This window comes from Sinocyclocheilus grahami, unplaced genomic scaffold, assembly GCF_001515645.1.
Source record: "Sinocyclocheilus grahami isolate Dianchi unplaced genomic scaffold, SAMN03320097.WGS_v1.1 scaffold3005.1, whole genome shotgun sequence".
Lineage (NCBI taxonomy): Eukaryota > Metazoa > Chordata > Actinopteri > Cypriniformes > Cyprinidae > Sinocyclocheilus > Sinocyclocheilus grahami.
The window spans coordinates 16,503-28,235 of NW_015508176.1; the positions used below are offsets into that span (position 1 = coordinate 16,503).

Here is an 11,733-nt window from a genome sequence, read left to right on the forward strand (position 1 = left end):
GCTAAATCACGTTTTAGATAGGATGTCAACAACAGCTTAAAAATAACTGCATTTACAGATATCTGCATATGTATTAAGTTTATTGTTCTTTAATTCTAACTTTATAAAATGAATTGCAGTGAAACTATTATACAGTTGAATTTATTTATACCATAGTCCAGTGTTTCCCACAGATTTATTTGTGGCGACATATATATATATATATATATATATATATATATATGTATGCAAATTCATGCTGTTGGAGTGGTAGAGATCGAGGTTGCCCCTGTAAGGGCTGAACACAAAGCAGCGCTCCGCTCACAAATGCTGCTTTATCAGATATCACATGCAAGATGAAATGAAAATGACATCCAATTTTCTGAAGTCCTTTCCTTCAGAAATACAGTGATATAAAAACACCTGCACTCAATGTATGGGAAACACTGTAGTCTCATAATTGAAGTGTAAATTCTGCAGATTACATCATTGTCCAGTATTGTACTGTAAATTTGTACAGCAATTTATAATAAAAACGTTTTCATAAGTGTAACACATATTTACATACATAATTATTCAGATGCATGTGTAATAACTTGCGAAAACTTGACGCTACAGCAGCACTTCTTGTCTGATGCACTCAACCAAGCGTTCTACCACGACCTCGCCCCTCCCCAACCATTCAAATTTCCATAGTCGGCAATTATTTTATTGATACTCTAATGGACCGCTTTGTGAAAACCCGAAAACAAGGCTGTAGTCCAAACGAGCCGTTCATTGTAGTTCTTGAAAAGGGATTTTTTAAAAACGAAATATCTCCCTTTGGAGTGTACTTTGAGATTTGTAACTATGTAGATCTTTTTTATGCCCAAACATACACACTACACACTGACTAAAATTCAAAAAGTGAAAAAGCATAATAAGACCCCTTTAAATGAAATGAACGTGGTCTTCAATGTGTGCATGTTATTATTGTCTATACATCGTCATCAGTTGAAGAGAAGACAAGCTCTGCTGTGACAGCTCTTTCATATCCTCAATAAACAAAAACACAAGAGACTGCTTGAAATATATCCCAAAACTATATTTTCATAATCATATATTTACGACATGTCTCATCAGTCAAAACCTTGTTTTATGCTTTACACTGAGTTTATGAATCTAAAATATTAATGTGGTATGGTATCCTCGTGAATATGTGTGCATTGTGTCTTTTGTGTGAATTATTATTGAGACCAATCGTGCTCCATATTCCACAGGCATTGGACACTACATTAAATTTACGATTATTACTAGAAATTTATAACATCAAATTTTAGAGCAAAACTATATTTGCTATGAATTCAGTAAGGTCACACTGACTGCTGAGTTTGAGTCTGATGGTTTTGTAGTTATTTAGTTTAATAGTAAATTGTATGTATTTTTTATATTTCTGTCACAACAATATGAAAAAAACAACAACAACAAAACAACATGGATGCTGTTTACCATACGTAAATACCATATTCATAATGAACATTTGACATCATATTTCTGATGGTGCTGATCTATATTGAGAAACAGGCAAGTAAAACACATTTTGTGTGAAAAGTATAACACATAACACATTGTGTATCTGAGCATGAAGAGCAGATTAATCTAAAATAATTCCTTGATTCATAAACTTTTGACAAACCATTTTTCATACAAATAATGGATTACAGATAGTTTCCAATCCTACATCTTCCTACAGTTCCTGCTAAAATCATAAATAACTGTATTATACCATGAATATAATCAAAAACATGCCATAGATTCAATATTTTACCACCAGAGGATCTGTTTTGTCCTGGTTTGTTGCAGAAGAATGCATTAGAAGCTGTTGAGTATTTGCCTCTGTTCTCTGGCACCTGAACACAACCTGGTGATCACACACACACACACACACACACGAAAGGCAATTGTGTCTAATATTTATTTCATTTTGTTTAACTTAATTTATAACTGATGGAGGTGCGGACATTCTTGATTGTTTATTCCATATTCTAAAAAACAACACTTGGGATCATCCCTTATTTAAACAATTATGATGACTTTTTACTTTCAATTATATTGTTTACTTATGCGTTCTGTTGTTACATTTCACATTCTAATTAGGGACTGTATTATTATATTGTAAAGCTGGTGCCAAGCTCGGACCCAGAAAGGGCTGCTCTCTGAGAAGAAAAATGACTTTTCTGGAAATTAGCATTTGAACACTCTCTTGCAAAATTAGTATCCTCATCCAAGATGCAATCACACTCTGTCTTCTCTGTACATGCTAAAATCACCCAAAACTTGCCCAAAATCTATATGATTTCTAATTGTGAACACTCGCTACACTCTCAGAAAAAAGGTACAGAAACTTGAAAAAGGTACACATTTCAATATTATTTATCTCTAAAGGGTGCATATTAGTACCTAAAGTGTACACTTTAATTCCTTTTGAAAAGGTACTGCCCTCTTCATCCCAAGAGAAGTAAATCAAGAGGTAATAAAGATTTTAGGAGTTTTGAGATATTTTGCTTACTGTGGAGTGTGTGCCTTCTTCCAGTGTTTTCCTGGTAATTACCTTCTGTCCCCCTTGAGATGTAAACTCTCCAGGTCTGGACCTTGATTATTGCAAATCCTAATTGTTAGTTCATGCCTCCATTTGAAGGATGTTTTGTCTTTGTTTTGGAGTATTTCAAGAAATGTTGCAAGGGCGATTCTGTAGCCAGATGAGCCCATATTTGTTATATCAGAATTTCGTCTTTTACTCTTAGATTTATCTTTGAGAATTTGATTTTTTCATTCATTACAATTTAAATTAGTCAGTGATATTTATGTAGAAGTCAGTTTCAGACTCACTTGTATCTCTTCTTGACAATGAAGAAACACAGTAATCCAAATAAAAGAGCAGATCCAAGACAAGAGATGACTGGTATGAGAATGTGGCTGAGAGTTGCTTGTTCTGGTAGAAAAAAAAAATCACTTAAAGGGGTCATATGATGCGATTTCAAGTTTTGCTTTCTCTTTGGAGTGTTACAAGCTGATTGTGCATAGATAAGAACTTTAAAACAATATATACACAGAACAGTTTTATCGTTGTACCTTTCACAAAGATAGGGTGAGTCGCTGTCATTTCGCCCTCGACATTCCCGTGGTGCTTGACTGTGCATGTGATAGAGGTGTGATCATCCTCTTTTTGAGGGACGAAGGTCAGGACAGACTCTGTTTCCCAGTTTCCATGACGAATGTCCTTTATGTTTATGGTGGCTTTTCCAGTGTGGCTCCAGGTGAGAGTGGGCTGGTAAGACGGACAGGTGTGCCGGACAGAGCACTTGAAGACTGCAGGTTCACCCTCCGGCACAGACTGCTCAGCCTGCAGCTCTGGTTTTGATGCTTGCTCTGTAAATGCATTTTGAATGACAAAGCACATATTTCACTTAGTAAACAAAAGCAGAAACAAGGTCACTTTGTAATTATTTAGTCACTTTCCATTTTTCCATTAATTTTCTTATTTTGTACCCTATTTAGTTGTTGTAATCACAGGTTGAGAGCTCAAAAGCACACTTACTTACCGATCATTTTAATCGACACACAGTTTTTCACAAAGGAGTACTTGTCTTTTTGAGATGTTTCTAATTCCACCCTGAAACAATACGGGCCGTCAAAACACATATTTCACTTAGTAAACAAAAGCAGAAACAAGGTCACTTTGTAATTATTTAGTCACTTTCCATTTTAGGTCATTTTCTTATTTTGTACCCTATTTAGTTGTTGTAATCACAGGTTGAGAGCTCAAAAGCACACTTACTTACCGATCATTTTAATCGACACACAGTTTTTCACAAAGGAGTACTTGTCTTTTTGAGATGTTTCTAATTCCACCCTGAAACAATACGGGCCGTTGTCATGGTTTTTGACCTCATCGATCTCCAAGGAGCAGTTGGAACGACCCAGTGAACCAATCAGTTTTGTACGACCCTTGAAACTGTCTTTAACCCTTGTAGGGTCTTTGTGAAAAATAATATCATCCCAGTTGTCCTTCGTGTGCCATATAGCTCTTATACGATCAGAGGGCTGTTCTTGACCAGGGTATTTGAATGAACAGGGCAACACGACACAAGATGAGACCAGAGCCTCCATTTCAGGCTCTACATGTGCCTTCCAAACATCAGCAAACACGCCTGCGCAAATAACTGCAAAATAATAATGATAAAAGTAAATACACTTAAAAAAAACCATTTCAATAAGTTGAAATTTTAATAGACATAATTTTAAAGGAGTAAATACTGTAAAACCTAACAAATGTCCTAACTAACACTTTTTAATTGACTTAATTTAATTTACTTAAAGTTGATTTTTAATTGTAAAAACCTAGAAATCCGTACTATTTGCATACTATGCCTTCGTTACTCAAAAAAACCTAATTAAGATAAATTGATTTGTGCGAGTACCATTATGTCAAGTTAGTTTTAGTTCCCAGCATGCTTTACTTCAGACTTATGTTAGAATTAAGTTTTATTTTATGCATTTCTGCAAAGGTTTAATATGGGGGGGTCATCAGTAAGTGTTTAATATTATGTTATGTTTGATTTTAAAAGGGTTTCTGTTATGTTTTTGTTTACATTGTACTGAAAAGAGCCTGCATTGGCCTACAAATGTTAAGACTATATAAAGCCCTATAAAAAAAAAAAAACAGTCTCTCTGTTGGTTATGTTAGCATGTGTACTATTACTTGGTCTTTTAAATGCAATCGGTTTGCATGGTTTTAACAAGTAAATCAGATCACAGTTCACAGTAAATGTTACATTAGTTAAATTAACTTAAATAAATTTGTTTGGAATACATTATATTTAAAGGTCCCATATTGTCAAAACTGAAATGTCCTGGCTTTTTTCATGATAACTGAGGTCTAGGTGCTATGTAACTACCATATAAGTTTCAAAACCGTCAGTCCACAGTATAATTCACACAGCCTGCATAAAGTAGCTCTGATTTTTGACGAACCGTTGTGACTTCCGTAAAAAGTTGACGTCAGAACTACACAGTCACTGCCTTCAGTCACCACCCCGAGCACCGCCCACAGTCCCACTCTACTTTTGTCAAACCCCAGACAACATTGCGGAAACATGTTGAAAAGGTTAACTTTAACCACGAAACCAGATCGGAGACAATACTTTATTGAACCTTTTCTGATAAGAAGTGTGCGCTGCAAACGCGAGCATTTTTGACGATTGTTTCTGTCCATTCTGCTCGTTTTATCGCGTTTAGCCACAGCTGTCGTCGTTTTTTTGGCAGCAGATATGCGATATGCCGCAAATATATATTGTTAAGGACATCAAAACCTCAAATAAAACTCCAGAAAGGTGTAAAATATGGGACCTTTAACTTAAAGCTGCAGTCCGTAAGTTTTGCCTCTTTGTCGCCATCTCTGTTTGAAAACCTGGAATTGCAGTTACTTGCGGAATTATCTTCCATGCCTGGGTTGTGCTCCGGCACTGCTCCAGAGCGGATGAATCTAATGTTTTGAGGAGCATGTGGGGCAGTGAGCAGTCAGTCACCGCAACTGTGTGAATCCCATACTTAGTAATCACAGATTTTAGTCTAGGTCTTGGAATATATGACCCAAATAAGAATTTTCACCGAATACTGTCATCTGAACAAGTAAGTAACAAGTCTGCCACATTTGTTCTGACCAACTGAGGAAAAAGCATTACAATAAATTGTGCTATATGGGGATTTAATCTAACGATCAATTAACTCATATCACATCAAACCGTGCAAATTACTATTATTGTTATACTTTATTGTCAGATTATTAATGTTAACAACATCAGTATTGCGTGACTATGAGTATAGTGTGTTTCATACCAAGAAATTATTTTAACCCAAACGGCAAACTATGCTCCCTTGAACTGGTTGTCTTTAAAATACAAATCGTGTGTAATCCCAGGCTATCTGTAATCAGAAGCACATTTAAAACTGGAATATAATTTAATTTCATTTGCATGTGTTTCATATAAATACTTTCTGGATTACAATCCGCCATCAAAATGATTTTTTGACATTTAATTATTCTAGCTGCTGTGAGAAAAGGCTAACGATCTGCCACCTGCAGGATCCTCACATGCGATAGCCTAGTAGCCGGGACAACTTCTTTATGTTTACAGAAGTGACTTAATGACGCAGCAGCATGCTCGAATTTCACTCAAATTAGAAAACATTATTATAAGCTAACCCTTGTGAATCGGGCTAAAGTAAGATGATAGTTTTGAACACTGGCTGGTTATGTACTTGCTCAAATATTGATTTTGGATCATTTTTAACCAAAATAAGTTAGGGACTGCAGCTTTAAATTAAGTTTAACCCAATCGGGTTTGCATGTTTTGTTTTTTGTTTGTTTGTTTTTTTAGTAAGGTTAACTAATTAAGAGTTTACAGTGCACAAAATTAAAAAAAATAATTGATTCTTATAATATATGAAAAGAATGCTTTAAAAACATACCGTGAAGACAGTAGAGAAGAACTCATGACCGTAGTACACCCATGCTGGACTGGACTCTAGAAACTGAAGAGGCAAAAACGCAGCAAATGATTAAAAAATAATAATGAAAAAAAAGTGTTAGGCTATTGATTTCTTAACAACACATATTTTTTGTCTAGGACACTGCCACTGGATTGGCTTCAGTACCCAACCAAAAACCCAACCATCTTGCTTAACTAACACGTAATTCCACTCTAAACGAATACCCATAATGCACCTGGCTGCTAGCGCTCACTGCCGGGTCATTACACTATTATTAACATCTACATCGTTACAAAGCGGACCAAATGCGAACCTTCCCTGTTTGCTGGGAAAGTGTGGAAGAACGCCTTTTTTCACATTCCAGAGTAGTGGACTTACCAAGCGGTTGACGGACAAGCTTTGCTGGAAAGAAAAATCACAAATATAGCTGGTCAAGATAACACTGCATTTGGAAATACTTGCATAGTTCGGTAAAGTTGTGGGGAAGTTGTGGCCTAATGGTTAGAGAGTCGGATTCATAACCCAAAGGTTGTGGGTTTGAGTCTCGTACCGGCAGGGATTGTAGGTGGGGGGAGTGAATGTACAGCGCTCTCTCCCACCTTCAATACCACGACTGAGGTGCCCTTGAGCAAGGCACCGAACCCCCAACTGCTCCCCGGGCGCCGCAGCATAAATGGCTGGCCACTGCTCCGGGTGTGTGTTCACGGTTTGTGTGTGTTCACTGCTGTGTGTGTGCACTTTGGATGGGATAAATGCAGAGCACTAATTCTGAGTATGGGTCACCATACTTGGCCACATGTCACTTCACTCACTAAAGTTGGCAAGATATTCACAGATTCGACTTTTCCGGATCTATAAATCAAGAGCAAAACGTTTTTACTACACAATTGATGACTCTTTTCTTTCGTAGTGATGTAGAAAGCGAGCTACAACAAGCGAGTTTTCCTCGAAACAAGCTTTCCTCCTCTCTGTACAAAATGCGACTGCGGTCAAGCCAGCCGCCAAGTCGAAAAGCACGGTCAATCTAGCCGCCCATGCTGTTTTGTCTCTAATTTCAAAAAGCCATAAAAATAAAAGTTCAAGATTGCACAGACCAGTTCCACCTCATATTGAGAGTACACCTTCCCACAGTGTCAGCTGCGTCGTTTCAGGACTGTCTGATGTGGAATTACAAAATAAGAGCACCCACAACTTCCATATACATGCTGTTTTGTCTACATTCAAAAAGCTATAAAAATAAAAGTTCTGGATTGCTCAGACCAGTTCCACCTCAGATTGAGAGTACACCTTCCCATAGTGTCAGCTGCTTCGTTTCAGGACTGTCTGATGTTGAATTACAAAATAAGAGCCCCCACAACTTCCATATATATGCAGTTTTGTCTACATTCAAAAGGCTTTTTGAAATTAGAGACAAAACAGCATGTATATGGAAGTTGTGGGAGCTCTTATTTTGTAATTCCACATCAGACAGTCCTGAAACGAAGCAGCTGACATCGTGGGAAGGTGTACTCTCAATCTGAGGTGGAACTGGTCTGTGCAATCTAGAACTTTTATTTTTTAAACGTTTTGAATGTAGAGCTGCAGCAAGCGTATATTCTTGCTCTTATTTTGTAATATGAGTATTGGAGGGCTTTTATTTTGGTATTCAACATCAGACAGTTACTGACTGTGTGTTGGGGGGAAAAATCGCGTTCGCTGGATGAGGAGCACTGCATTCAGATCAGTTCTCTGACGGTTTTACCGTAATAGGCAGTTTATGCGCGACCCTCGAAATAACGTGGCGGCTAGATTGACCGTGCTTTTCGACTTGGCGGCTGGCTTGACCGCAGTAAAATAGCGCTGGCTTCTGAGGGAAAAGTCCAAGGGACCGACTGCAAAGTGCGAAACGCGAAAAATGTTACTAATAAAATAATAACTTCACAGTAACAGGCAGTAGTGTCACCAAATTCAGTTCACACATCACTGCTCTCCTGCTTGCTATACTACAACACTTATTTTGAAAGTAATTGCTTTGACACATGTTTTTATGAAAAATAGTTAATAACATTACTGTAACACACTGTACTTTCACCAAATTCAGTTCACACATCACTGCTCTCCTGATGGTTTTACTACAACAGTTATTTTTGAAAATAATTGGTTTTACACATTTTTATGATTTTTTTTATTATGACAAATTAATAACTTCACTGTAACACACATACTTTCTCCAAATTCAATTCACACACCACTGCTCTCTTGCTGGTTATACTACAACAATTATTTTGAAAATAATTGCTTTTACATATTTGTTTATGATTATTTAAAATGAAAAATAGTCATTCCCTTCATTGTTATTGGACAAAATCGTCAATAACTTCACTATAACACACTGCACGTTCACCAAATTCAGTTCACACATTACTGTTCTCCTGCTTGTTATACTACAACACTTATTTTGAAAAGAATTGCTTTTTAATTATTTTTATGATTTTTAAAAAAATATTGTATAAATGCAGTTATTAGACAAAATAGTGAGCGCGTTTAAATGCACGTTCTTAAGCCGATTATGCTTAATAAACCGAAAATGCACATGGTTATGTAAACGCGGTAACCCGTTTTCTTTTATCGGAGTAAGGTCATAAACGGCGTAAGCATAAACCGGTCGCAACAGGTAGTTTTTTGCCTCTTACTCCGATTTCGCACGGCATGTAAACGCAATAACCCGCTTTCTGTCGGCTTATTGAAGTGCGCATGTGTGATAAGTGACAGGAACGCATGTTAGTGCAGATTTAAGCGCATCTAGACCGAGCAAACGTCTTGCAGTAAAGAAAGAAGGAAATATATAACAAAAGCAGACTTTTTCATGACTCAGGAAATGCTAAAAATGTGTTATCATCTCATGCAGCAGAAGTTGAAGTGGTTCAATCACAATGCTGCGTTTATATCTGCATGAGAGTATAATGAGCTGTAAGTATCCCGACATGTTGCAAGTTGACATGTTGCAAGCTTAATTTAACATCATAACTGACAAATGCATGGAATACTCGGAGTCAGATACGCAAATGATTATATTTTGACGTCACTACAGGGAAATAACCTGATTTATTAATGAAGTCATGTAAACGCAGCTCACTTGCACTGTCAGGTTACTGATGTGCATGTAAACGGGGAAAACTGGTTATTTTAATAAGCTGATATTTGTGAGTTATCAGCTTACTGGTGTGCATGTAAACGTGCTCAATAACTTTACTGTAACACACAACTGTACCTTCACCAAATTCAGTTCTCACATCACTGCTCTCCTGCTGGTTTTACTACAAGACTTATTTTGAAAGTAATTGTTTTGACACATTTTTTATGATTGTTTTATTATGAAAAATAGTTAATAACTTTACTGTAACACACTGTACTTTCACCAAATCCAGTTTGCACATCACCGCTCTCCTGCTAGTTATACTACAACACTTGTTTTGAAAATAACTGCGTTGGCATATTTTTATCTATTATGAAAAATAGTCATTAACTTCACTGCCCATGTGCGCGCTCAAACTGTGTCCTTTGCACTTGCAAATCTGTGCTCTTGCGCTAGAAATGAATTCTCTTCTCACCTGGATTAAACGTTGTCAGAAGTTATTAACAAATCAGACTTCCATGACTGACCGATTAAAATGCTACGTGAAATCCAATTAGCTGGAATTCTTTTGACAATCAAAGATGGATCTTTAATTTCGTTACAATTTAATATTTAGTCATATTAATCAAAAGTATATTAGAAATGGCTGGGATTTGGGTGCTTGGATGATTTGTGCAAATAAATAAACTAGTAATCTGTCTGTCTAACTGGTTGGTCAAACCCCTCTATAACACAATAAAAACTAAACTAATGACTAAATCATGTCAAAAGTTATCAACCAATCAGACTTCCACGACTGACCGATGAAAATGCTACGTGAAATCTAATTGGCTAAGAGGGAACTGCACCTGTTCCTTTGATAATCAAAGATGGATCTGCCATTTCTTTTAATATTTAGTCATATTAATCAATTGTATATTAGAAATGGCTAGGAATGGGGTGCTTGGATGATTTGTACAAATAAATAACCTAGTCTGTCTAACTGGTTGGTCAAACCTCTCTGAGCGATTTATCTAAACAAAAAAAAGACGTAGCGAGTATGATTCAGTTCAAATAGTCATACATTTCTAGTGTAATTGAGTTTAAATACAACATCTTCTGATTTAAGACAGAACTATTTAGGTCAAGGGTCAGATGCACTATTCCCTAAATAATTAAAATGTGGAATATATACCACCGTAACGAATTTCTCATATTTGTCATAACATTATATTCTATGGGTTTAATGAATTTGCAGACAATGTAGTTATCTGTAACTGTCATGTAACTGTAAATTCAGTTTTAGAGGAGAATGCCATTGAATGTGTAGCCAATATGAAGTGTGTTTTCATGAGAAAAAAAAACAAATCTATCTAAAATCAGAACTGAAAACAAACTCTGGATGAAAAAAACTCCCAATAAATGTCCAAACAGCGATTCTATCACAGCAGTTGTGTTATAGAGGGGTTTGATCAACCAGTTAGACAGACAGATCGCACCCCAATCCCAGCCATTTCTAATATACTTTTGTATGACTAAATATTAAATTGCAACGAAATTAAAGATCCATCTTTGATTGTCAAAATAATTCCAGCTAATTAGATTTCACATAGCATTTTAATCGGTCAGTCATGGAAGTCTGATTTGTTGATAACTTTTGACAACGTTTAATCCAGGAGCGATAAGAATTAATTTCTAGCGCAAGAGCACAGAGGTTTGCAAGTGCAAAGGACACAGTTTGAGCGCGCACATGGGCACACTTTGAGCATGAGGAGAGATTTGCGATTGCAACGGACACGTTTTAAGTGCGCACACACTCTCTGGGTGAGAGCAGCGCATATCTTAGAGCGCGCGTGCAAGAGCAAAGGAAATCCGCGTGCGAGCGGAGAGATTCGCTCTCGCGCATCATAGCAATGTACTTTCGTGCTACAACAGTGCGCTCTCCACATTTGACAATAAAATAACGCCATACTATTTTTCATTGAAAAATGTGTCAAAGCAATTACTTTCAAATAAGTGTTGTAGTATAACAAGGCGATTAGTGATGTGTAAACTGAATTTGGTGACACTACAGAGTGTTACTGTGAAGTTCCCTTTCGTGGAACTTCGAACTGCGTCCTCTAGGGGTC

The 11,733-nt window shown here is 36.7% G+C and overlaps 1 protein-coding gene across 1 annotated transcript; it reads right to left on the minus strand.

Moving 5' to 3' along the window:
• Positions 1-1,767: 1,767 nt before the first annotated feature.
• Positions 1,768-6,532, minus strand: LOC107575909 (sialic acid-binding Ig-like lectin 14). The gene is given in 6 exon segments (XM_016262223.1): positions 1,768-1,879; positions 2,528-2,609; positions 2,848-2,950; positions 3,091-3,387; positions 3,801-4,181; positions 6,490-6,532. Coding segments are annotated over 6 exon segments (1,011 nt in total). The 3' UTR covers positions 1,768-1,774.
• Positions 6,533-11,733: the final 5,201 nt, after the last annotated feature.